Below are 25,984 nucleotides of genomic sequence, written 5' to 3' on the forward strand. Positions count from 1 at the left end.
TTATGGACTAGATGAACAGCAGAATTATACCAGGGGGCTGTAAAATTATCACATTGCCACCCCCACATCCTGACATTGGGAACCAAGACCCAGTGGATCAAGTTGTTTTGTGATTGGCCAGATGCAGTTTGATTAGATCTCAGTTTGTTTGCTCTTCTACCCCAGATGCTTTCCCGACCTGAATTTCGACCTAAACCTGAATTTTAACTTGAATTTTTGGATGCCTCACTAAATTTCACAGATTTTTTTTTCAAGATCCAAGCACTCGAGCTTTCATCATTCTTTACCTGGTTGTCATGTGTCAAAATGCTAGACCCAGTAACTATTCAGTCTACTGCAGACCCTTATTTACAATCATGGGTATTAGGTTTTACATAAATCATGTGTGATTTAACTCAAAACATAAACATCTGTAAATAATAATTATTTATCAGTTTGCTACTAAAAATGTACATTCACAAAACCAATATAATGCCCCAATTACAAAATTATAAAATAAATAATAATTTTCACAAACGTCACTCAGACTTTAAAATGAGAAACTTGAGTCCTTATGTGCACAGCATACCACACAGAGTCCTGAATCAAGTACAGCCGTGGCCAGTGAATTTGAAAGAAATGCACAATGAGAAGTCCTGCAAATCTGTCAGACTATGTGTCCATATTTACTGTCATATTTGCTATCATATGCAGAGGTGAAGTAGCTGGTACTGGTGGATGGTGGGTGCTGTTTGTGTGTTTGACCCATCTGGCTGTAGGCCACTCCACATCCTGGACCACGGCTGGCAGACCGACTCTGGGGTGCTGGAGCATCCTCCCTAAAGGACATGGACACATGGCATCACTTATCCAGACAACATTACAGCTCAGGAGTCCAGCCCCACACTGCAGGATTTATGTTTTCCTTCACTGTAAAGAATTTCTGTATTTTCAACAAAACTATGTTACTTTAAATGTGATTTATAGTTTCATACAGGATTCTTTGTTGCATTTTGAACAAATATTTACAGACGTGGCACAGTGCAAGATCTTTATGGCTACTGTATGACTACTGTAACGTCAACCTAAAAAATATTGTAGTAAATTGATAACAGTGTCATCAAATCAAATCAAATATATTTGTATAGCGCTGTACAATGTACATCATCAGCTGTACATTTAAAACTAAGGACCCAAAAGGAAGCAATAAAGAAACTTTATATTTGTAATTGATGAGTACATTTGCCAATTACGTACTGTAGATTACTACAACTCAGTACTTGCAGGTCTTCCTCTGCAGGCCATCAGACCTCTACAGCTGATCCAGAATGCAGCAGTATGACTAATCTTCAGTCTTTTGAAGTTCACTCAAAGTTGTGTCATTCCACTGCTATGTTCGCTTACCAGGCTTCCAGTAGCTGTTCACACCAGATTTAAAACCCTAGTGCTGCTCGACTACAAGGCCAGAAATGGACTAGCACCTTGTTTTGAGAAAATGGTCAATGCGATAGTATTTCAAACCTCAAGTACGGCTCAGTTGAGTCAAAATTACTGTAGCAACTAATGAGCTAGTATTAACTAACTTACATAACTTAAATAATAAACACAGTTTATTGCATTCTTTTAAGAATGTTGACTTTTTTAAATTGCCTCTATTTATATTTAATATAGTGCATATAGCCTATTATAAGAAAAAAATCGTAAAAAAGTGCAACAGAGCACCACTGTAAACTAACATTACAGCACAGTGTTGTAAATACTAATTACAGTAACTACATTTTTATATCTCTGCTGCCAGTTACTGTACATTTACAGAGTCCTCTGAAGGCTCCATGGGGCAAAGTCCCTCTACTGCACGGTGTTGCCATATGGCAACATACCATTTCTTTGCAATTTCCTGGTATTTAAAAAGAAACTTCAATACTGATTGGCTTTTACATAGAACCTGGGGCCTTAGTTTAACCAATTATGTGCTTGGGGGACATCACATGACATTTATTCCTTCCAAAGTCGTGCTTTTTCCCACACTGTTCCCATACTGAGGTCACCTGACGAAGAGCTGCTCAATCTACAATGATTTTGCCATTTTTTCGTCCATTTACAGCATTACAAAAAATACTGACAGATTCTGTGGGGCGTTATGACTTAATTTTATTAGAAAAATGTTTAAATTATGATAATATTGTCTTTTTATTCAAAAAATTAGGTGCGTTGCCAAATGGCAACATTGTGCAACAATGGAACAATATAGTCAGTGGAGCTAGACAGACACATAGATAGATAAATGGTGTAGGACTAGACAGATATGTTTACAGATATGCTTATATGCTTACAAATATGTTTATTCTTTTGTGTACCATGTCATAAGATAAATGGCACAAAGTGGTAGGCCACGTAAACTGACGGAGTGGGGTCAGTGGATGCTGAAGACCTGTGAAGAGGTCGCCAACTTTCTGCAGAGTCAATCACTACAGACATCCAAACTTCATGTGGCCTTCAGATTAGCTCAAGAACATTGCACAGAGAGCTTCATGGAATGGGTTTCCATGGACAAGCAGCTGCATCCAAGCCATGCATGTACAAGTGGAGGGAGATTATGGTGTGGGGTTGTTTTTGAGGAGCTGGGCTTGGCCCCTTAGTTCCAGTGAAAGGAACTCTGAATGCTTCAGCATACCAAGACATTTTGGACAATTCCATGCTCCCAACTTTGTGGGAACAGTTTGGAGCTGGCCCCTTCCTCTTCTAACATGACTGTGCACCAGTGCACAACGCAAGGTCCTTGGAGTAACGCAAAGACATGGATGGTAGAGTCTGGTGTGAATGAACTTGACTGGCCTGCCCATTACCCGATAGAACACCTTTGGGATGAATTAGAGCGGAAACTGAGAGCTAGGCCTTCTCATCCAACATCAGTATGTGACCTCACAAATACGCTTATAAAGAATGGTCAATATTCCCTATAAACACACTCCTAAACCTTGTGGACAGCCTTCCCAGAAGAATTGAAGCTGTTCTAGATGCAACAGGTGGACCAACGTCATATTGAACCCTATGGATTAGGAATGAGATGTCACTTTTTATTACAAATTTCTTATTGATTAATCAATTGTAACATTTTCCAGTGAACAAAACTAATTATACTCATCTATGAAAGTTCTATGATCTGTATGATCTTGTTTCCATTGTTGCACAATGTTGCCATATGGCAACGTACCAAAACGTACCCCTTAAAAAATAAATATTTCTAAAAAAACTTTAAATATATAAATCTAAGTTCATTTTAAGTGATAAAAAACACTGTAAAAATTTTTTGCATGTTGGTGTAATAATGCGTGCAGTAGAGGGTTAACTAACTTACATAACTTAAATAATAAACACAGTTTATTGCATTCTTTTAAGAATGTTGACTTTTTTAAATTGCCTCTATTTATATTTAATATAGTGCATATAGCCTATTATAAGAAAAAAATCGTAAAAAAGTGCAACAGAGCACCACTGTAAACTAACATTACAGCACAGTGTTGTAAATACTAATTACAGTAACTACATTTTTATATCTCTGCTGCCAGTTACTGTACATTTACAGAGTCCTCTGAAGGCTCCATGGGGCAAAGTTTAGGACTGAGAAGCACTCTGCTTCTTACATAGAGGAAAGCAAAACACAGGATGGTCCAGGATGGTCAAAGTATATGAGCTGATGCATTTGGCAATCTTCTGAGTTAGTGTGGCGGGAATTGTGAATTGTGTTGTGTGACCTGCAAATGCACGAGCAAGAAACTCTTCCACAACCACAGCCATGTTCTCCAGCTTCAATATGACAAGAAATTATTATAAATATGGGCTGTCAAATTTGTCTTCCTGATAAGCTATCAGCCACCCCAGTGTATCCTATACAACACTACTGATGCCACCCCAGTGTGTCCCATACAACGCTGCTGCTACCTGATATCATTGGAAAAGTCTTTCTCGTAGTTTTTTCGTTCCCATCTGAAGACAATGAGCCATATGATAATGAAAACGATTATAATGAGCAGCAGACATCCAGCCAAAGTTCCAGCGATGACCCCAGCCCTGTTAGCAGCTATACACACATGTGGAGAGGAAGAGAGAGAGAGAGAGAGAGAGAGAGAGAGAGAGAGAGAGAGAGAGAGAGAGAGAGAGAAAGAGAGAGAGAAAGAGAGAGAGAGATTAACCCTTGGATTACATGTACTATTTTGTGTTGTGTGTGCTGGCATTCTTACGCTTTATAGCTTGCAGGTTTACTCGACAGTGCTGTCTCCCCACTGCATTGGTCACCTCACAGGAATAGACACCGGCAAAATCCACAGAATGATTGTAGATTAAGAGCTGCCCCTGGAAGGTGTCTGATGACAAATACACGTAAAAAAACAAGGCAGTAAAAAAAAAAAAAAAAAAAAAAAAAAAAAAAAAAAAAAAAAAAAAACACCACGGCAGTGCTTTGTTTACTTGGATACATACTTGGGAGTGAAATCTGTGTAAAAGTCTAATGGTATTGAGAATTTTAATTTCAGAGAAAAAGATAAAAAAACATTTTCATATAATAAGCAATGCATATTTTATTGATTCTAATTCTAACATTTATGTCTAAATTATTCTACAGCAGTAACTCTGCATATGTAAAGCTGTTGTAATCTGTTATTCCACCACTAGAGGTCAGACTCACTTTGATTAACAGCAGGAGGAAGGGGCCCACTGGTCTCTCTCTTCCACACATACCACAGAGGCGCAGATCCCTGATCAGACTTGCAGTGAAGGGACACAGGTTTCCCCACGGCCTCGTCTCCCTCCACCCAACACTTTGGCACCGATGGTCTCTCTGACAGAACATCCACGTGGAACATTATGCTATGTAAAAAGAACCAGCCTGTGAAACTCAATCAGAACCAGTTCTGCTAAAACTCTGTCAAAGAAAATAAACTCCATCAAGATGTTTAGGACTTACTTATCATTCTCTTATAATAGAGAATAATTTATCATTCCCATCTTTTCTTTGTATATGTATATCTCTCTATAGATCTATATATCTATCTCTATAATTGTTATGGTGACTGTATATGGTGCACTGTATATGCTCTGGGACATTACAATGTCAGTGTATCCAATCTAGGGCTGCTAGCATCTCAATCGTGCTGGAGTGCTAGGGTGCTTCAGCCCAGTAAAGTCCACGAGTAGATCTACAAGTAGACCCCGTCCCCTTACAGAATTAAATACAAGTGTATAAAAATCTATAATACTGATCATGTGGTTTTCCAAAAGCCATAGCGTTGTCCAATTCCATTGATACTTCACAGATTCACAAATTTAATCAAAATTTAAAATTGTCTCTTTTATGAAGCGGTCTGCTTTGAAGAAAGACGAAGTATAAAGATAATAGGTCTGTAATATCTACATATGAACTAATAAACTGAATTGGACTTGATCTTTTCGAATTGGTAGAAGTAAGATTCTTTCACCTCATTCTGTGTGATTCTGGATCTTATACAAGTCACTGGAGCTCTCTGTAGTAATCATTTAATAGGATCATAAATGTTTTGTCTTTCTCGTTTTTGTCTTTTGTTTTCATTTATTTACTGAAACAACTTCACCACTTGTTTTTATACTGTAATCCTTCTGCTAAATTACTGAAAATAGTTCCTAATGTAAAATATCCTCATTTATTCCCATAGGCAAGTAAATGGTCATCCCCTACAACCTTGGTTCCCAACCTGGGGTACCCTAGAGATCACAGGGGGTCCGCGGCGCTCTAGCTGCTTTGAGGTTATAAAATATTTTTGAGCATTTTTTTTTATACACACATTGAATTCTCTACTACTGCAATGTTTATCAATTAAATTAAACATTCAGCTCCACAATTAAATAATATTTAGCTATTTATGACAAAACTTTTTCACCTCTGAACCTCAGATTTGCTAGCTAAATAAGCTAGGGCTGCGGCACCGCATCACGCAGACATGCACTTTCTGCCAGCAGCACATGCCTAAATATGGCTGAGAAACGTAAAAGTGTAGATGAGTCCTCCTCCTCATCAAAAAAGACAAGGCAATACTTTGATGGCTACCTGGACTTTGGGTTTATGGAGGGACAGGACAAAACAAAACCAGAATGTGTAATTTGTGGTGAGAAGCTAGCTAATGACAGCATGAAGCCGAGCAAATTAAAACGACATCAGGAGAGGAGACACCGCGAAACTTGGTAAAGCACGACAATATTTTGAGAGGAAAAAACAGCTTGCACTGTCAAGAAAATTAGGTGACATCCGAAAAGTGTTTGAGAGAGTAGGCCTAAGTAGTGATAAACACAGAGACACGGAGGCCTCCTTTGAATGTGCACTGTTAATTGCGAAGACTAAAAAGTCACAAAATATTGGAGAGCAACTCATCAGTTCTGTATTGCCAAAAGGACACGCTGTCGCTCCTACACTTGCCAAACGCGCAATAACAAAAGGTATTCTCCCATTTAGCACTACGTACCTGTCGGAGTCAGCTTTCGGCGCTCTGGTAACAATAAAAACAAAAGCAAGAAACAGACTCGATGTTCACCAGGACTTTAGACTGGCTGTCACAACCATCAAACCAAACATCGCATCCCTGGCAAAGATATGCAAGCCCAAGGTGCCCATTAGTTTATAAATGAACAGATTTGAAGTGTAAAAAGTACTTTTAAAGTTAATACTTTTATTGCTGTGTGTTTAGCTATGTTTATTACTGGTTATGGCTATGGTCTTTGTTATTGAAATGATTGCACAGCAGTCATTTTTAGTTACAGTTATTTTTCTTTGTGCATGTATGTATGACGAGTTGTATGTTTAGTTCTGGGTGCTGATACAGCTGTGAAAAGTAAGCACTATTTTTGGTTGAGAGACATGGGACTGGTCATTTCAGTGATTTCAGTTTTTATTTCTTACACCTAGAGGCAAACAGAAGTGGAAAATATATTGTAGAATGTAGATTTAATATGGTAATGAAACAGTTTTGAAGTTCAAATGTTATATTTAATATAGTGCATATAGTTTTGTTTTTCCGGTTGTAAATGGTACACTTGTTGCCCTTTATTCTTTATTGTTATATAAATAAATGTTAATTTCTAATCCCTTTATTCTTTTGACATGCTTGTGTAGGCTGGCTTTTTTTGGACTTGAGTAGGGGGGGTTCCAAGGAAAAAAGTTTGGAAACCACTGGTCTAGAAACTGGTCATGACTGGGATGAGGGTGTTCTTTTGGTTTTATTTGCAGTGAGGGAGACCATACAAGAGTCTCTTGGTTTTAGTTCAGCCAAAATTGTGTTTGGACGTACCGTTCGAGGACCGTTGAAACTTTTAAAAGAGAAATGGTTAAACAGCAACGTCTCTCGTGAATCTTCTCAAATATGTGAGCTGTTTTAAAGAACGTCTACGTTTGCCTGTGAAATGGCAAAGAAAGAACTGGCCAGAGTTCAAGATGAAATGAAAAAAACGTATGACAAATGAGTGGTTGCATGTTCTTTTAAACCAGGAGATGAGGTGTTGGTTCTGCTTAATCTTTGGGAGCGAGATTTTCTGGTCCGTACCCAGTGGTATCCAAGTTAAGTGACACCAATTACATAATTCAAACACCTGATCAGAGATGTAAAACCTGTGTGTGCCCCATTAGTATGCTAAAGCGTTATATATCCTGCTGTTCTCCAACAGTTGAGTTGTCACCAGTAGGTGCTGTTGAAATTATCTCTTCTCAAAGTGCTGAACAAGAAGATGAAATATCTCCCTCAGTACCCATGTTGGCTGCTCGTTTGCCCAACTCTGAAACTTGAAAAGATCTGGATGAGTTTTTATCGGGTCTCACATCGGCTGAGCGAACATCAGTAAAGGGGTTAATTTTGCGTTATCCTGGTCTGTTCTCGGATGTTCCTACTCAGACCACTGAGATGGTTCATAATATTGATGTAGGTGATCATCCTCCGATTAAACACCATGCCTATCGAGTTAGTCCTGTAAAGTGCGCATGCATGCAACAATGCTCATACAGGAATCTAAAACTAAACTTCAAATAGTTCAAAATGCCACAGCCAGGGTTCTGACTAGAACTAGAAAATTCAATCATATCAGGCCAGTCCTATCAGCCCAGCATTGGCTCTCAGTTAAATTCCATGTTGATTTAAATATTCTTCTACAGACTTATAAAGCACTGCACGGGCTTGGTTCTGATTACCTCCAGGAGTTTATCTCCTATTATGAACCCCTACACCCACTAAGATCACAGGATGCTGGACTCTTATTAGTTCCAACATTTAATAAGCTCACAGCAGGAGGAAGAGCCTTTTCTTACAAGGCCTCCCAACTATGGAATAACCTTTCAGAACGTGTCTGACACTCTGACACATTATCAATCTTTGAGTCTAGGTTGAAAACTTACTTATTTAGTTTAGCGTTTGTGCCCCCTTAGATAAAGGCTACAGATCCAGGGGTTCATGAGCACAGGGTTATATGGTAAACTGGGGTGCTGGTGAGGTCATCCTGTCACTGCACGTGGTCACTCAAGTTTGTTGATGGTGTAGTGGATGGATGCCAATGTCTCAGAATGCTCCCAAATCTATCTTACCTTCTGCCTTTTTATCTAGGCTGTAATCATTTAATGCCAGAGTTGCTGCCACACTCCAGAAATGTTTACATTTCATCTGTCCCACATATGATCCCATACAGAACTAATTTTCCCTCTTATCTTTTTCCAAATATCTGCCCGCCTACCCGAGAAATACTGAGACGAGAAGAGACAAGCCTTTCCCAAGATCCACCTTGGGCCAGCCACCTAACCAGCTATGATGAAGGATCAACCCACTGCCCTGGACTACTATTACCAACCATCAAGTTGTTTAGGACTGAATAGGAATTACATAGGGAACTCATGTATGTAAATACACACAAAGATGAGAATTATTTATCTTTCCCATCTTTTCTTTGTTTATGTATCTGTAATTGTTGTTCTGGTTACCGGAATCAGCCAGAGGAGGATGGTCCCCCCCTGAGTTTTGGTTCCTCTCAAGGTTTCTTCCTCATGCTCTTAGGGAGTTTTTCCTTGCCACTGTCACCCTTGGCTTGCTCACTGGGGGCTTGGACTCAGACACTTGTAAAGCTGCTTTGTGACAAAACAATCAACTGTTGTAACAAGCACTATATAAATACATTTTGATTGATGGATTGATTATTGTGGACCATTGTGGATATTGTGGACTCTTGTATGATCATATGCTCATATGCATGTGCTGTGTTATTTTAGATTTATGCATGACCAGATATTAGTGTGTGCTGTGTGTTTTTAGGTTTAGGCATAACCATATTTTAAAGTATGATATGTTATCTTAAATCTAGGCATATCGAGGTATGTGTGCTGTGTTATTTCAAACGTATGCATATCCATGTACTTCAGTGTGTTACTTCAGATTCATGTCTGTCTATGCATTAGGTTCCATTTATCATCTAAAAGCATAAATGAAGGATGGCTCAGTGTTTAGAATGACAAGGAACCAAACTAATACTTAATTATGCTAAGTGATAGTCAATTTATTTAGGAGTAGGAGATTTTCTTTGTCTCAGAGAAACACGTTTCTGCTTCTGCTTAGTCAACTTGTAGTTATCTGTTAGCTGGACCTGGGGAAATCCCGTGATTTCAACACTTCCATCTTTTCTCTTGCGCTTAAGGACAGGTTGCTTTGCGACAGAGGTAATTTATTAAGTTCCAATAGTCGGCAATAGTTGTACTACGATCACATCCCTAAAAGACAGTTAAATAGCATTTCTCGTGAAGGAATCGTTGAGCTGGATTGATGCCAAAGTTTGCTACTAAGTTCAAACTTAATTCCAGTCTGCAAGAAAGATCTTTGTTTATTTCTTGAGAAAAGTACTTAATTGAGTTTATGTCATCAAAATTTGCTCTCATTCATCTAGTCTTTTAAGTCAATTTTTTTTTTCACTCAGTTGAATTAAAGTTAATCTGGTTTGGTCGTAATTGATATAAGTGTAGCTTTAAGTTAGTCCATGGCAAGATAACCAACGCAAACGAATGTCTGACTGAGCACCTGCGAGCCACCGCAATGATACCTTGCGAAGATTTCGGTACCCAAGGAAGTTGGGAGCAGCCTGAAAGAGGTTGATACTGAATGTCTGAGAACTAGTATCGAAGAAGTGACCTGGGTCATGGAAGCGCTAACTGCAAGGCCAAGATCCACACTTCAAGCAGGCACACAGATATAAGTCAGCCATGAACTTTTTGACAGTTGACCGCCCACGTACGTGTACTCCTCTCATTCTCCAAGTAAGCCGCTATCACGTTTGGGGTGCCAGTCTTTGATTGATTGCAGTCTTTTGATCTCTCCCTCCATAATGTCTGGTTTAATACGATTAGCCCTTCCCATTGGCCACTGTCGAGGGGTTTTTTGTGCTCTTCCTAAGCACTTTCTGATTTCTTCCTAAAGTCCTTACTTTCCCTTTGGTCCCATGTTGTTTACGGAAAGTTTACTTTATATAACTATAAATGGACTATGTAGCTAATAATGAGTTATTTTATGGCTTTCCTTTTGATTTGTACTAGCAAACGTACTTAAGATTAGCTACTCTTCTGAGCCAAATCATCCCACATGTAATGCTTATAATTGTGATATTAACCATTCAATAAATTTGAACATTTATTCATTAATTTGATCACAGTAGTAAATACATATTTTGGTCGATGGTATTAGGTCACTGCGAAGATTCAGTATTCACCCTTCGATAAAAAGACTTCAACAATATTCCACTTGTTCCCATTATCAAAACCTTGGTTCCTGAGCGATCATGATGGTGCCTCATTTTAAAATTCATAATTAATCAATATATCCGCTACTTCAGCAACAATACTTAGGCTGTGGCGTTGACACGATGCTCAATTGGTACTAATGGGCCCAAAGTGTGCCAGGAAAATATCCCCCACACCATTGCACCACCACCAGCCTGAACCGTTGATACAAGGCAGGCTGGATCCATGCTTTCATGTAGTTGTTGACGCCAAATTGTCAGAGCAGAAATTGAGACTCATCAGACCAGGCAATGCCAATCTTCTATTGTCCAATTTTAGTGAGCCTGTGTGAATTGTAACCTTAGTTTCCTGTTCTTAGCTGACAGGAGTGGCACCCAGTGTGGTCTTCTGCTACTGTAGCCCATCCACCTCAAGGTTCGATGTGTTGTGTGTTCAGAGATGCTCTTCTGCATGCCTTGGTTGTAATGACTGGTTATTTGAGTTACTGTTGCCATTCTATCAGCTCAAATCAGTCTGGCCATTCTCCTCTGACCTCCGTCATCAACAAGACATTTGCGCCCACAGAACTGCCGCTCACTGATATGTTGACTTTTTCGGACCATTCTCTGTAAGCCCTAGAAATGGTTGTGTGTGAAAATTCAGCAGTTTCTGAAATACTCAAACTGGCACCAACAATCATGCCACATTAAAAGTCACTTGAATCATCTTTCTTCCCCATTCTGAAGCTCGGTTTGAGCTGCAGCAGATTATCTTGGACATGTCTACGTACCTAAATGCATTGAGTTGCCGCCATGTGATTCGACATTTGCGTTAATGAGCAGTTGGACAGGTGTACCTAATAAAGTGGCAGGTGAGTATCTTCCACACATAAGACTTTTACAGTAGGATGAGGTGGAAAAGTCATATCACTAAAGCCAAATGTGAACAAGAGTGATGGGAACAGGGTGTGTTGAATAAATTAAGCTTGTTTTGATGCCGCCGCAGGTCACAGTAGCCTTTACCTAAAGTTTCTTTGTATAACCATAGTGACCATAGTTAGAAAGTGGCCTAACTAGACACTGGAAATTGTGTTTTTAGAACAGTGCATCTTTTGAGGGTAGAAGACTTTTGGTTAACAAGACTTTTGAGGGTAGAAAAGGCTGAATGAAATCATTTGTGACCAACCAAACCACTAGAGCTCAGAGCGCCATCGTATCTTCCCCTCCACATGTTTCTCTGCCTTATGGAATAACTGTCATCACTGTCTCTACTGAACATTATCGGTTCTCTGCTGCCCACAGTATTGTGATGTCGTTTAGCAATTGGCAAACTATGCCAAATGCATGAATGATACACAATTGTTTTGTACGTTTTCTGGCTTTTAATTTTGGTAACATTAGATTTTTATCTAACAAGCTACTGCTAGGGATGGACACTCCCTTTCTACTTAAAATTAAACAACCTAGTGAGACTCTTGACCGCTATATTATCTCTGAATCTAATCGATCACTCAGAGTCCCAGAAAATGTCTAGTATGCTAAACATTCAGACCAGTGAGTCTGGTGAGTCCAAATTCTGCAGTGTGAAAAGGCCATGGTTATGACTGGCCCTGGTTATGACTGGCTGTGTGTTGGCTCTCCTTGCCAGCAGGTTCTACAGAAAAAAAATGCAGGTTGAAACCTGCTCTAAAGGAACTACAACAGTAAATTTACATCTCCAGGAGAAGACTGAAATCAAATGTTTTGTCTATGGAAATGGAAGTCTTCAGTGGCACAGTTATATAAGAAACTGAAACTCTATTAATTCAAGGGACGTCTGTAAATCTTGCCTAGCAGCTTAAAGCAGCCTGACTTGTCCCAATGTGTGTTCAGCATTTTTGTAACACCCCTCCCCCAAACAAGAACAAAACTGACAGGTGCACTAGAAAAGGCCTTTCATTACTGGAGTAATGAATGTCCTGTCATTACTGGATTAAGGAAAGTTCTTGTTGTGCACTCACATCTATAGAATTACACCTTCTGAACTCAAAGCTTACAAGCCAACAAGCAAAAGCACTACATTACCCAAAACGACTAGAGACAATTTCTGCATGTCCACTCCTGGAGCTTTCTTCACTTTGCACTGATATGTTCCAGCATGGGTAACTGTCACAGAGCCAATGACGAGGGATGCGTCACCCTGAGATGGATCGCTGGCAGAAAAGTCCACAAGTTTCATGAATTCTGGGTCACCATGGAAATATTTACGTCCACCTGAGTACGATAAGATCTGGTAAAAAATAAAAAGAAATAACGACAAATTTACTGCTGCATCGAATCGCGTAAATATTAGTAGTGTACTCTGCATAATACATTATTGTAATAACTCCCTATTTCTAAGTACACAAAGGAAGTGTATGACACCCCCCATTCACATGTCCCCACAATTCAAGTGCAACATTTATTCTTTCAAATTATTTTACAAATTCCTAATTTTGCTCACATTTCAAATTTTAGCTAGTGTATTCAATTAAAACAAAAAAACAAAAATAAACAAAAATAAAGCACATCAAGGAGGTATGGAACCACTCAGTCTTAATGTTGAGATATCCCTCTACTCACCACCTGGTCTTTTTTGGTGGTGTCTGGACTGATCAGTGCCCACTCGATGTCCAGGTCTCCCATGTCTTCAACATCAGGTGTGTAGATGCAGTTTAGTGTTGCTGGGTTTTCTTGGGCCACATGTAAGGTCTGAGGTCCACTGGACGTCACCGTCATTGCCAGGGTCATGTCTGCGCACCATAAAGACATGGATCCATTACAAACACAGCTTTATTCCATGACTACCAGGTCTCTGAGAATAACGGTGCACAACAAGGACTGGTTCTCTGATGTTTACATAATTGTGTCCATCAGGATTTTTTTTAAAGGAGATAATGTGTTTATCATAGACTCTTTTCAGACACAAGGCCCGAAGGCCTTTAGAGTCTCATTCTATTCTCTCTCTGCAAAATAAAAATCACCTTCTAATCAAAATGTTTCATTCTGAGAGTGCACTTCTTGAACAAATAGTCCTTTTCTCACTGAAAACATAGAGGTCAGAGTCATTCGACTTGGGCTTAGCCAAGGTACTACTAACAGAACAGCAACCTTTGCTGGAGACACTGTAAAATAATTTAAATTCCACAGACACATGCGTGAGGAAATTAAAGACAGACTGCTGGGAACATACCTGTACTGAGATATACAGTTACTGCATACAATAAAGCAAAAGAAGACCATGGAGACCATGTGTATGTAATGCTGAGCCTTCCTAGATATCTGTGCAAGATAAAAGAAAGAAGGTAGGGGGGGGGGGGGGGAAATAGAGAAATATAATGATCACAAGATTAGGCAGCTACAGGGATTTCTGTGATGCACACTATGATTTGAATTTGGTGCTTGGGTGTTCATCTCACTTGATCTCTTGGGGAACACTTGTGTCTGACAAAACAGTGAAACCAAACAACAAAGAGAGAAATCATATCTGAGCGTACATTTTCCATCATTACCCAGAGACAGTGAGACATCAGCATATACTGATTACACAAAATGCCTGTGTAAGCACACTTGTACGGTTAGCTTGCCAACCAAGCATCAAAACATAATGAAAACAGAATCACACTAGAAACCTCCATGCAAAATTGACACCGGAAAGCAGAAACAAGAGATCAATAGACTATAGGCTATCTGTTTGGAGTGAAGAAAGAAGTTACCTGTCAAGGTTTACAAAGGTCTGACTTGAAGCCATTTTATATAAAACCAAACATCCAAGCCTCTGGTCTTCCTGCAGTGACACATCAAAATCATTTGGTTGATTTTCACTATACTTTACTCTTAATAACATGCTGAGTCTGTGTGCCTTTCTCAGACAGGCTTTACACAAATAAACAAGCGGATGATGTCTTCCAACTCTAGTGGAGATTATGTTTCACATAAATGATTTATTGAGGCAAAATATGTACAGTCTTTGAACAGGTTACACAGTCAACTGACACAGTAGTTTTATTCTCTACCAGATTCAAACACAGAAGTAAAGCATCATAAAGAAGGATACTCACAGTGATCAGCTGTCATATTCGCGCTATAGACAAGCAGAGCTCCAAACACTAACGCCTAGACGCAGGAGTAACCTGCTGCCTGCGTTTAGAAGGAAAATGGTGGCATGACGACAGGCTGTGCTTTTCTAAGACAGGTCTCAGGTGACTGACTCCACCCAGCAAAACAAAAGGTTAGAAAACATGAAAGAAAAACAATCGGATGCCGAAGACAAGAGCACTGTTCAATGTAAAATAGGAACGATTTTAAGTGTAAAGTTACATAAACTACACTTCGAGACATACTTGCTCACGAAGCACTAACGCGATGCGCAAAAAAAACCTCAAAAAACTCTCCCAAATTACAACGTGGGCGGGCCTAAGCGAACGTCTGCTTCCAGTTTTTAATGTTCAAACTTTTCTGCGCAACACACGAATGAGACGGGGGCGGGGGTTCAAACCAGAGACCGTATATCGCCTCCTGAAGAGGCAGAAACACTGGAAAGTGTTAGTTTTGGAGGGCAAAGGTGCGGTCACTCAAGTATTTTTGTGGAATGTTGTACAAAGCGGTTTATGCGATATGATTGCGATATGTGTTTTTAATCCTGGGTTTTAATACTCATTTGATTTAATACTGTAGTTTTAATCGCTAAGCCGCGTATGTGTTCTAACCTTAACTCAGCATCTTCCATGGGGGGTAGTGATGTGTCGTTCGCGAACGATCCGGCTCTAAGAGCCGGCTCTTTGTAGTGAACGATTGGAACCGGCTCCACAATGGGAGCCGTTTTAGGATCCTATTTGGGAGCCGCTTTTTCCTTCAGTATTGCGCTTGTGCTCTGCAAGTGCCACAGTTTTTTTTCCCAACATCGTTTTTATTTGTCCTTCGGTGCCTCGCTGGCTCTCCCTCTCCTTGCGCGTATTGCTCTGTTTCTGCCAGTGGTAGAGAGCGGAGAGTTTATTTCCTCAGTCAGTCCTTGGCGCCGAAAATGACGCAATCGCGGTGGCTCCGCCCCTGCGTGAGGACACCCGTGAGAAGCGAGGTCGTGCACCTTCAGCGCAATGAACAAAGTTATGTATGCCGGGTTCATACACCTTTACAAGGTGGAATTCAAGCACTTGTACGTCACTTTCAAGGTCCATTTTCAATATTTCCCAGCACCTTAAACTTAAGTTAAATATTTATACATATACTCAAAATTATTCGAAATTATTCGCTTTTTTATCACATCGATTCAGTCAGACAGCTATTTGTTGTGAAACAAAATACAGTTACATTTTCAAGCAGTTACATTTTCAAGCATTTTCAAGTACTTGTAGTGCCTACTTTAGCACTTTTCAAACCTGGAACACAATGCAACATCAGGTAAATTCCTTCCCCTGTTTTTGAGGGGTGTTTCTTTATACTACCACATATCATTTCGGACAACACTGCAAAGAATGTCTCCACTGCCCGCATGTCATGCGTGTGCTCCACACATCTGACCAATCACACGCAGCTTTCAGTTAATAACGTGGTGGGAAAACACTGAAAAAACATGTTATCTCCACTTTTTTTGTGGAAACAGGCAGACAATTGGCCAAGCTGTATTGCGTTCTTTTTGGTGCTATTTTGTGATAATTAAATAATTGGTTATAATAAAAGTTTTATTTATAAAGCATTGTTATGCCGCATTTTTACTCATCACAAGTGCTTAACAATGTCAATAATGAAACAAAATGTTATAAAATTAGGTTTAAGCTATTAATTAATTAATAATGTAAAATATATATATATGGGGAGCCGTTTGGGAGCCGAAAGAGCCGGCTCTCCACAGTAAGAAGAGCCGTTAGAGCCGCATCTCAAAATAGAGCCGAAAATCCCATCACTAATGGGGGGGTGGCGAACGTAAAATGGACACAGATTCAGTGTTATATCGCCGGTGGATGGCGCCAGAGCTATCGAACTAGTAACGTATTGAATCATATATGTGGATCTGAGGTAAATAAACTGGATATTTTTTTTCGGCGTGAGATATCGGAAGTGTGGCGTGAGAGCGTGTTAAAACGGTCAAATGCGTGTGTCTCACGCTCAATGCGTGAGAGTTGGCAACCCTGCACTCTGACATGAATCCAAAACTTGAGAGCCCTGATAATAACTCTGAGGTGGGGATTTGAAAATGCAGCGTTTTTAGCATTCATTTATATTTGTTATTACAGTAAAACTCGATGCTAGTATTTCTCCGAGTAACTCGCAGATAATTTGAACAAGTTGTCATACTAACTGAGAACATGGGCACTGACTTCAACTATATCAGAGAAATCTTGAGTTTCTTTGAAAAAAACAAACGGAATTTTAAATGCAGATTGTATCAGACAGGAATATTAGAGAACATTACATGTTTCATGTTTCATCATCACTGCCATCTTATTTAATCTCTTGTTCCCTCAGTTCACAGACACATGTTATGGAGCTCACAGAAAAGCTTGGTTTGGAGGTCTACCCCCAGTTCACAGAGGGCATGAAGATTCACCACATGGGTGGCGCTAATGCTAAAATCAGAACTTACACCTCCAACATCCCCTCCTTCTCCCCTCTGGTGCTGATGGACTTTATCCAGTTCCTTGGAGAGTAGGTTGCTGTCACTAGTGTGAATTCACATCACATCACTTAGTTCCTCACAAATGCAATTACTTTAGTGTCTCTCTGTCTTCTGGTGTGCTGTATGCTATATATGTCTCACAGATGGCATTCTTTTTATCTGGGAGAGATGAAGTCAAGCTCTGGTCCTTTCTGTAATAACTCAGACCATGTCTTATGAGGAGTGGTGAATTTCAGTATAGATTAACTCTGATGCCCTGGTGTATTGAATATGAATAGGGGGATCCTGAAGCAGCTACCTCAAGATTAGGTCTGAGTTTAGTAACAGATGGCATAAAATGTACATGCGATTTTATATTTTTACTGTTACAGTGTTTCAAAATGCCCTACGTGTTGCACTGAAGCACCCCTTTAGGTTTTTACTGCCAGGGTGTTTAAACCATGATCTGTTGTGCTTTGTTCTCTGTTCATCAGATTGAACGTTTTTGTAAGACTGTGTCTGTGGAGAAGCCCATGACGACACCAAACACAGAGCACCTGGACAGCATGGTGCTCCAGTCCTTCATGGACAGGCACATCTGGACTACAGGTGAGGCGCCTGCTCTATAACTACCCTGATCCTGTAGGCAGGAGATCACATACAAAATCACAGAAGTGAAGGAAAATACCCACACTACTCGTGATCTGTATATTCAGACCATGAAGAACATGAAGGCTGCACTTTGTAATGCATTTATTGCTCAGTACTTGTATTTTCAAAGCTCTGGGCTTTATGTATGCGGCTGAAAAACATGGACATGGAAAGCAGTGTTTGAATTTTTTTTTAAATATATGAAGTACTTTTAAAATTTGTAAAATACTTTGTAAATTATGCACAGGGTAAGATGTAAAATATACAATGCCAATCTATTAGAGCTTCACAGAGGGCCAACCCACTCTCTTCAACCACCACAGTCCAAAAGTTTGGATGTTTGGTAAATTGGCAGTAACTGACACATGTGTGACTGTGTGTCTTTTCATGTCCAATAAAAACAGTTGTGTCTGTGTCTCTGTCTGTGTATGTGTGTATGCCCAGTGGTGGATGGTGCTGTCACTAAGTTCTGTCCTCTTTCCCCTTCCTGCACCCTATTCAGTCCCCCATGGGAATGTGGATTCTGGTAGAGAGTACGCTGTGTGCAATTGTCTACCGTTTCTCGCTGGTGTGTGTGCAGGGTACCCGCGGGACCTTAAAAAGTCTTAAAATATCTTAAATTTAGTTTTCCATATTCAAGGCCTAAAAATGTCTTAAAATGTCTGGAATTTTATGAGGGGAGGCATTAAATTATTATAAGTGTGTGTTGTTCAGTTGTTCTGGCGCGATGTGAACTCTGCCGAATCTAGCGCTAGGACCATGCAGAAAATAACCGCTCCAGGGTCCTAGTGCTAGATTCCTAGCGTTGGAGTATACGGCCTCAACAACGTTCGTTCGCCAACACCCCCCCCCCCCCCCCCCCCCGTCAACAATTCTCGTTCACAACCCCCCCCCCCCCCCCCCCCCCCCTGTCAACGATGTGGAACACACCTGCATCCCCAGTAATAGTATTATTTTTTCTTGTGAGAGGTATTAAAAAGGTCTTAAAACTCATTGAATTTGAGATTTAAAAATGTGCAGATACCCTGGTGTGATTGGTCATGTAAGACTTGTACCTGTGTTAAAATTGTAAATCAACCTTGGGTATCTTGAAAGGCACTTTATAAATCGAACATTCATTCATTCATTTATTAAGTGCTTTTTTCCCCAGGGTGTCACAAAACGCATTTATCCAGATCCCTAATGAGCAAGCCTGAGCTGGAAGACTGAGGGGCTTTAAAGGAGATGGCTCTGCTTCTTCTGGCTGTAGTCTTGCTCATTTTCCAAAACTAAGAGAAATCCTGTATTTTGAGAGCGTAGCAGGCGAGTTGGATTATGGTATGCAATGACTTCACTCACATATTAAGGCCCATTGAGTGCTTTATAACTCAAAGGAAGAATGTTTTAATCAGTTTCATATTTAACTGGGAGCAAGTGCAATTCAGATAGCGTAGGACGAATGTGATTGCCCTGGTTCTTGCCCTACCTCTGGTGAATAAGGCTGTATCCTGCCCCATTGACACTGCATGCTCAGTGCTACCACTTCTAGATGGACTTTAGAGAATAAGCCAATAGCCCACACAACTGCATTGTCACTTCCTAACCTATTGGGCTAAAACCATATTGTCCTCCTCAGGCTGCATCCAGCATTCATATGCTCATACACTTGCACTTCAATACTTTGCCCATCATGCACAAACCTAACCACTTTATTACTGTCACCACTAGGCTATATGCTTACCTCTAGGTGCTTACTGTTGAACAAATATGCTATACTAATCACTTGATTATGTCTCCACGTATATTGTCCCTGTGACCTTACACGCTGATGACATTTCAGCATGCCAGCCCACACTCATAACTGCCCATTGGGTCTTTCTCTACCCACTGTGCAGGGTTTTGGAGAGTTGGAAGGATGTTGTAAGTTGGTCCAAGCACAAACCTGGTGTGACTCACATCCATCACCCACAATTCTCACCAGGGGTCTCATGTACAAAGACTTGGATTTTTAACTGAAAATTGGGGTACGGACAAATCCAGAAAATGGCGTAAGCAAAAAAAAAAAATCCGGATGTATCAAACCGTGCGTATGCCAGAATCCACGCACATTTCTTTGGTACATCCCAGTCGAGAGTGGCTGGCTGCTCTTGTGACACGCCCCCCTTTAAATATGCAAATTCATTTAACCCCTGGTAGGATCCAGGCTTTTTCGTCACCCTTGGGGTCTGGCTGGGTGTGGTGGACCCATTGCAATTTTTGTTAAAATAATCAGCAGATTTAGCCCAATTGCAAGTAAAATAAACAATACATATGTTAAATTAGTTTGCTCTTATTTATTTATTAGTTACTTTTTTATTAAAATGTAACACAATAAGGAAATGAATCATAAATCATGTTGGCTGACAGGCTGGTCCTATGGCTAGCTGCTCACGGGCTGGTGCTAACGGAGCTGGCTGCTGCTCATCCTCCTTTTCATTATCACTATCAGACTCTGATATTTCAGAAATGTGATCCTGAAATTTCTTCTTCTGAATCACCATCAAAATCCTCTGTCTCTTCCAATATCAGCTGTAAGGCAGTCTGAACTGAGAATAGCTTTGCCATCTTTTATAGCATTTTTAGCATTTATAGTATCATGTCCCCATGATTGGGTGAAACACACACAAACACACACACACACACACACACACACACACACACACACACACACACACACACACACACACACACACACACACACAGGTCCAGAGAGGAGGGAGGGATAATGAGGGCTGAGAGAAAAGATGCTTCTATCAGATCTCACCCCTTTGTCTCTATAGAGATTCTTCGTCTGCTGTCTGACAATATGCAATCAACCCCTGATGTGGCAACCATGTGTTGATGGTTGCCCACCTTTGCATGCCAAAAACCTCTGTCCTTTGTTTGTATATCCTTTAAAGTCATACAGACGACTATCAACTACCCAACCCAATGTTGATTGCCCACTTTGACTAGCCCTGGGCCCAGTGGACCCTGGACCCTGTATGTAATACAAATGTGAAGGGGGGGGTATGGGGGGGTGGTCATTGAAAATATTTTCTGATTTATGTTGCTCACGGAAAATGAGCAAAGGACCAATGAATCAAAATTGTAGAATTTTTTTAAGCTGATTTAAAAAAAATGGGTCCCACAGACCCTTGGACCATATAAGGGTTTTAAATTTGCCCTGCACCGGAGGAGTTTCCTCTCTGATCTATCACAAACCATGTCTACGGGGAAAGAAGAGGAACTTCACCAAATGTGAAGTGGAGATGCTCCTGAATGAGGTAGAGGCGCGGAAAAAAAAATTGTCACACTGGCAGAATGATATAATGCACCTAAGAAATATCAGCGATGCGCTCACATCAGCAACTCAATAAAAGAATTGATTAAAATTTGAATGCTGTCTCTTACCTTTTTATATTGTAGCTATGATTTGTTGCCTTGCTTGTATGGCACCTGGGTTAGGCTGCGCATTAATTTGTCCTGGCTATGGGTCCGCTGGTTGCTCTACCACCAACAATGGCATGGCATACCTGTGTGCAACATTGTGCAGGACCCCACATGCCCTCACAATACGACACACCTTCCCTGGCTGATACAGGAGCATTCCCCTGGTCCTGTCCAGCCAGCGCCACCGGCTTTTCAGCTGCCCAATCGCCCCAAGTCTACCTCTCTCCTGTTCTTTGGGGTACTGCTGTCTGTTGTGTTTGCCTTCAGGCTTTCTTTCTGGGAAAGTTACCCCCATTACCTCCTTTTTAATTGTCTGTCTGTCTTCTGCAGTCAACCACCCCACCTCTCTGGCCATGGGTAGCCAAGTTGGTCACTATTTTATTACAGCATCCTTAAGCACCCCCACACACAGCGAGCAACTAGCTGAGCAAATGGTCAAGTTTGCCCGTTTGCTCAGCTAGTTGCTTGTCGTGTGCGGACGCTTGAGACAACATTTTCTGCCTCTCATGCCTGTGAGACATTTATCTAACATGTTTGATATTTTTAGGCATGTATGCCCGAAATCTCACCTTGTGCGCTCGCCTGAGCAATTTGGCTCAGCAACATTTTGTCACCAGCCAATTGGAAGCTTGCTTGGTGTCACATGACACTTCAGTGTCACGTGGTACTTATGGTAACAAGACCTAATATTTCTTCATTGTCAGACTATCTAATCCAGCCATTTTCTTTTGGTCTATGCTACCGTAGCTTCTGACCGCGTGAGCATTTGCTCAGCTAGTTGCTCGCTGGGGGGCTTTAAACCAACAAAATCATCTCATGATTTGCCTTAGCACTAAAATTTCCTCAACTATGAAATTGTCAGTGGCATCTCCAGCACTCCCGTCCCATACTACACCTCAGTACTTAAAACACCACACCATCCCTAGCCTTTTTCTTATAACCTTGGTCACAGTCCTTTCCAGCCTCTCTATTTCTGTAACAGGGACCTCAAACTGTTAACGGCCATCTAATATGAGGCAGGAAACCAAACTGAAGGCCCCACAATTTGTTTTTCTAGTAAACAATTTCTTAAAGCTCAGTAGCCTTCACCAATTCCATCTTTAGGCCAAGTTCATCATTTAATGCTACGCTTCTAAACTAAACTCTGATTTCTCCAGTATAGAAGGTATCAGTCCTCCTTCCACCTGAAAATCTTTCCACACAAGTTTTCCATTAACGATTGACTTAAACTTGCTAGGTTTACCTTTCATCCTTGTACATCAAAGACTCATTGTTTAACTTTAGCAGCTGCTGGATACATGGCAAAGTAGTTGTCAGTATTGTCATTTGAACCATGTATGCCATAACTGGAGGAAGCCAAGAACTGTTTCCAGATACTCTACACCTACAGTTCACTTAAAGCCCTATTACCTCCACTGCTATTGTAAATGCTCATGTGTAAATGCTAAATGGTATAACCAGTCAGTGTACCAGTTTCCTATCACTGCCAGTACATAACATACTCTTCTGTATTACAAGAAAACAGAATAGCTTCAAAATAAGCTTTTGTCAGTCTAATGTTATACCATATCTGGAAGAACCCAGGTGCCTTCGAAACAGATATTTAGCTAATCTAAGAGGTTATATTGCACTTAACCCATCACATTAGCTAAATCTAAGAAAACCACATGCAAGTCCAAAAAGTGTTTTCTGCTTGGATCTGATGCCAGTTCATACTGCAATAATCCAAACAACCTGCACAACTAGAAATCCCTGCCAGACATATCGATTCATTCATTCACTTTAAAGTATACAGCCAGTCTCCACACATTCAAGCTAAAGTAAACCTTATCCTTCACATTGTAACATTTCTGCAGCAGGTACGAATGAAAGTATTTAATAAAGAATCAACAGAAAGAAAATCACTATCAAAGAACATAATACCTAACCAAACCAAGGATAACAAACACAATTACCAGATAGCACGAAGACACACAGTAAGGAACTTTCAGGGGATAAGGACACAAGGAACTGATACCTTCTATACTGGAGAACTAAACCAACATGAAGCTAAACACTACAGCACTAGGGAAACAATACAAACCATGTTAGAACGTAGAAGATATGTACAGATAAATGGGGAAAAGGCAAATAGCAAGACAGCTTGCAGTCAAACTTACAACATGTATTCACAATAACCAACAAAGTGACAAAACACAGGACTTAAATACACAAAGTAAACCGAGAACTATCACTGCCGATGCTTGATTCGTTCTACATTGATCATGTGATCACATATGAATAATGACGTCCAAAGCTTCATTTCGGCACACAATCACGTGACTGCTCCAGGGAATTATTCATAAGAAGCAAAACCTGGCATACACTTCGGGGGTCGTTAACGGAGATATAGAGATACACAGAGAGATCCATTAAATAATGTGACCCTACACAAGCACCTTCACTCCATACATGAGCATAAAGTTATTTCATACAATTCTTTCCTTTATATAACCCATGCAGCAAATTAGCTACATGAGCCTTGCCTATGGAAACATAGGCAATGGACAAGTCATACAAACCCAGCTTAGTTGGATGTGAATAATAGTAAATAATATAATTTTATAAGTGAATAATATAATCAATAACATGCTGAAGGGAAACAAGCAACAATGTGCAATTATTATAAGTGTAGTTTCAAACCCTTAGGTCCAAACTGTTCTCACAAAGTTGGGAGCATAGAATTGTCCAAAATGTCTTGGAATTAAGGGGCCAAGCCCAGCTCCTGTAAAACAACCCCACACCTTAATCCCTCCTCCACCAAACTTAACACTTGGCACAATGCAGTCAGACAAGTACTGTTCTCCTGGCAACCACCAAACCCAGACGTGTCCATCAGATTGCCAGATGGAGAAGCGCAATTTATCACTCCAGAGAACACACCTCCACTGCTCTAGAGTCTAGTGGTGGCGTGCTTTACACCACTGCATCCGACGCTTTGCACTGCACTCGATGTATCGCTTGAATGCAGCTGCTCGACAATGGTAACCCATTCCATGAAGCTTTCTGTGCACGGTTCTTGAGCTAATCTGAAGGCCACAAGTTTGGATGTCTGTAGTGATTGACTGCAGAAAGTTGGCGACCTCTTCGTACTATGCCCCCTTCCTGCACCCCATTCAGTCCCCCAGGGGGCTGTGGATCCCGGTAGAGAGTACGCTGTGCGCAATTGGCTGCCGCTTCTCGCTGGAGTGTGATTGGTTGTACCTGTGTTAAAATTGTAAAGCGACCTTGGGTATATAGAAAGGCGCTATATAAGTTGAAGATTCATTCATTCATATGCGCATCAGCATCTGCTGACCCCGCTCCGTCAGTTTACGTGGCTTACCACTTCGTGGCTGAGTTGCTGTCATTCCCAAACAGTTCCATTTTCTTATAATACAACTGACAGTTGACTGTGGAATATTTAGGAGTGTGAAAAATTTATATATATATATATATATATATATATATATATATATATATATATATATATATATATATACACCATCAAAAAGCTGTATGAATGAAAAAAATTACATTTATATGGCACCTTTAAAAAAATAAAAATTCCTTCCAACTTTTAAGCTCCCAAATTTCTCCATACTACACAAGGATTCTTAAAGGTGGCTGCTTCGCCCCTTCTATCTCCTTGTTCTCCAGACCGCTCTCCTCAGCACTACCAGCCTACCTATCAGCCCTTTCTGTGGTATATTAATAACCTCTCTTTCCTCCTCCGCTACTCACCTCCACTGCTTTCTAAGTGACCTTACCTCCTGGAGGAGTCTCTCTATTTCTGCGTGCCATGTTGAACTGGCTCTATTTCTGTTTGCCTCTTGATTTCACTATACCTTATCCTTATCACTTTTCCTTTTTCTGCAACTAACCAAATCTTGCCATCCCATATTTACAAATACCTAAACTATTTCATGTATTTCGTGCTGTTCCCTTCAAACCTTCATTCTGCATTTCATATAATTATTCACATTCTTCCATTTTGCCTGGTTTACTGCACCATTACTCTCTCTGGTATCTTAATTTCATCACTCTTTCTTCACCCTCTCCTGCTTTTCACCACTCCTCTGGAAAATGTCAGATACACCTTCCTGTTGGAAGGTGTGCTGGAGTTCTCAGTAGTAACAGAGGTATTGATGTCCTATGAACTATGGAATGGAACCTGCCTCTGGACCTCGGTGGATTGCGTAGAACAACTCTTTAGTAAGTACTGTTCATCAGGCCTCTGGACTCCTTCATCCAAGCCCCTCCTCTTTCCTGGATGAATCCTCAGTAACTGACATAATCTTTTTCTATCTGCACACATACACACACACACACACTGCTACAGCTGTCCTTCCCCTATTGCCCTAATCACCTCTGTTTGTCTCCTTTCTCGTTTTCACAACAATGTCATCAGTAGCCATGTCATCTCCTCATGGGGTACTGCATTTTGTTTTATCACAGTTTTGATAGGTTGCAAAAAAACTCAAAAGGTTTAGATAAGCATATTTGTTAACA

At 40.5% G+C, this 25,984-nt stretch overlaps 1 protein-coding gene across 2 annotated transcripts; it reads right to left on the reverse strand.

The window, feature by feature from the left end:
- Positions 1–178: 178 nt before the first annotated feature.
- On the reverse strand, positions 179–15,184 carry vsig8a (V-set and immunoglobulin domain containing 8a). 2 transcript variants are annotated; one of them, XM_077019212.1, is made up of 10 exons: positions 14,820–15,183; positions 14,475–14,545; positions 14,178–14,202; positions 13,952–14,040; positions 13,342–13,511; positions 12,805–13,009; positions 4,664–4,816; positions 4,221–4,343; positions 3,922–4,060; positions 179–818 (listed from the first exon to the last, which is right to left on the reverse strand). In XM_077019212.1, the coding sequence occupies exons 5-10, from the start codon at positions 13,507–13,509 to the stop codon at positions 647–649; spliced, it is 960 nt and encodes a 319-aa protein (XP_076875327.1). In that variant the 5' UTR covers positions 13,510–13,511; positions 13,952–14,040; positions 14,178–14,202; positions 14,475–14,545; positions 14,820–15,183; the 3' UTR covers positions 179–646. The 2 variants fall into 2 exon arrangements, with proteins under 2 accessions (XP_076875327.1, XP_076875326.1); XM_077019211.1 differs by lacking the exon at positions 14,178–14,202 and having other exon boundaries at positions 14,820–15,184.
- Between the last annotated feature and the right edge of the window lie 10,800 nt (positions 15,185–25,984).

This window comes from Brachyhypopomus gauderio, chromosome 10, assembly GCF_052324685.1.
Source record: "Brachyhypopomus gauderio isolate BG-103 chromosome 10, BGAUD_0.2, whole genome shotgun sequence".
Taxonomy (NCBI): domain Eukaryota; kingdom Metazoa; phylum Chordata; class Actinopteri; order Gymnotiformes; family Hypopomidae; genus Brachyhypopomus; species Brachyhypopomus gauderio.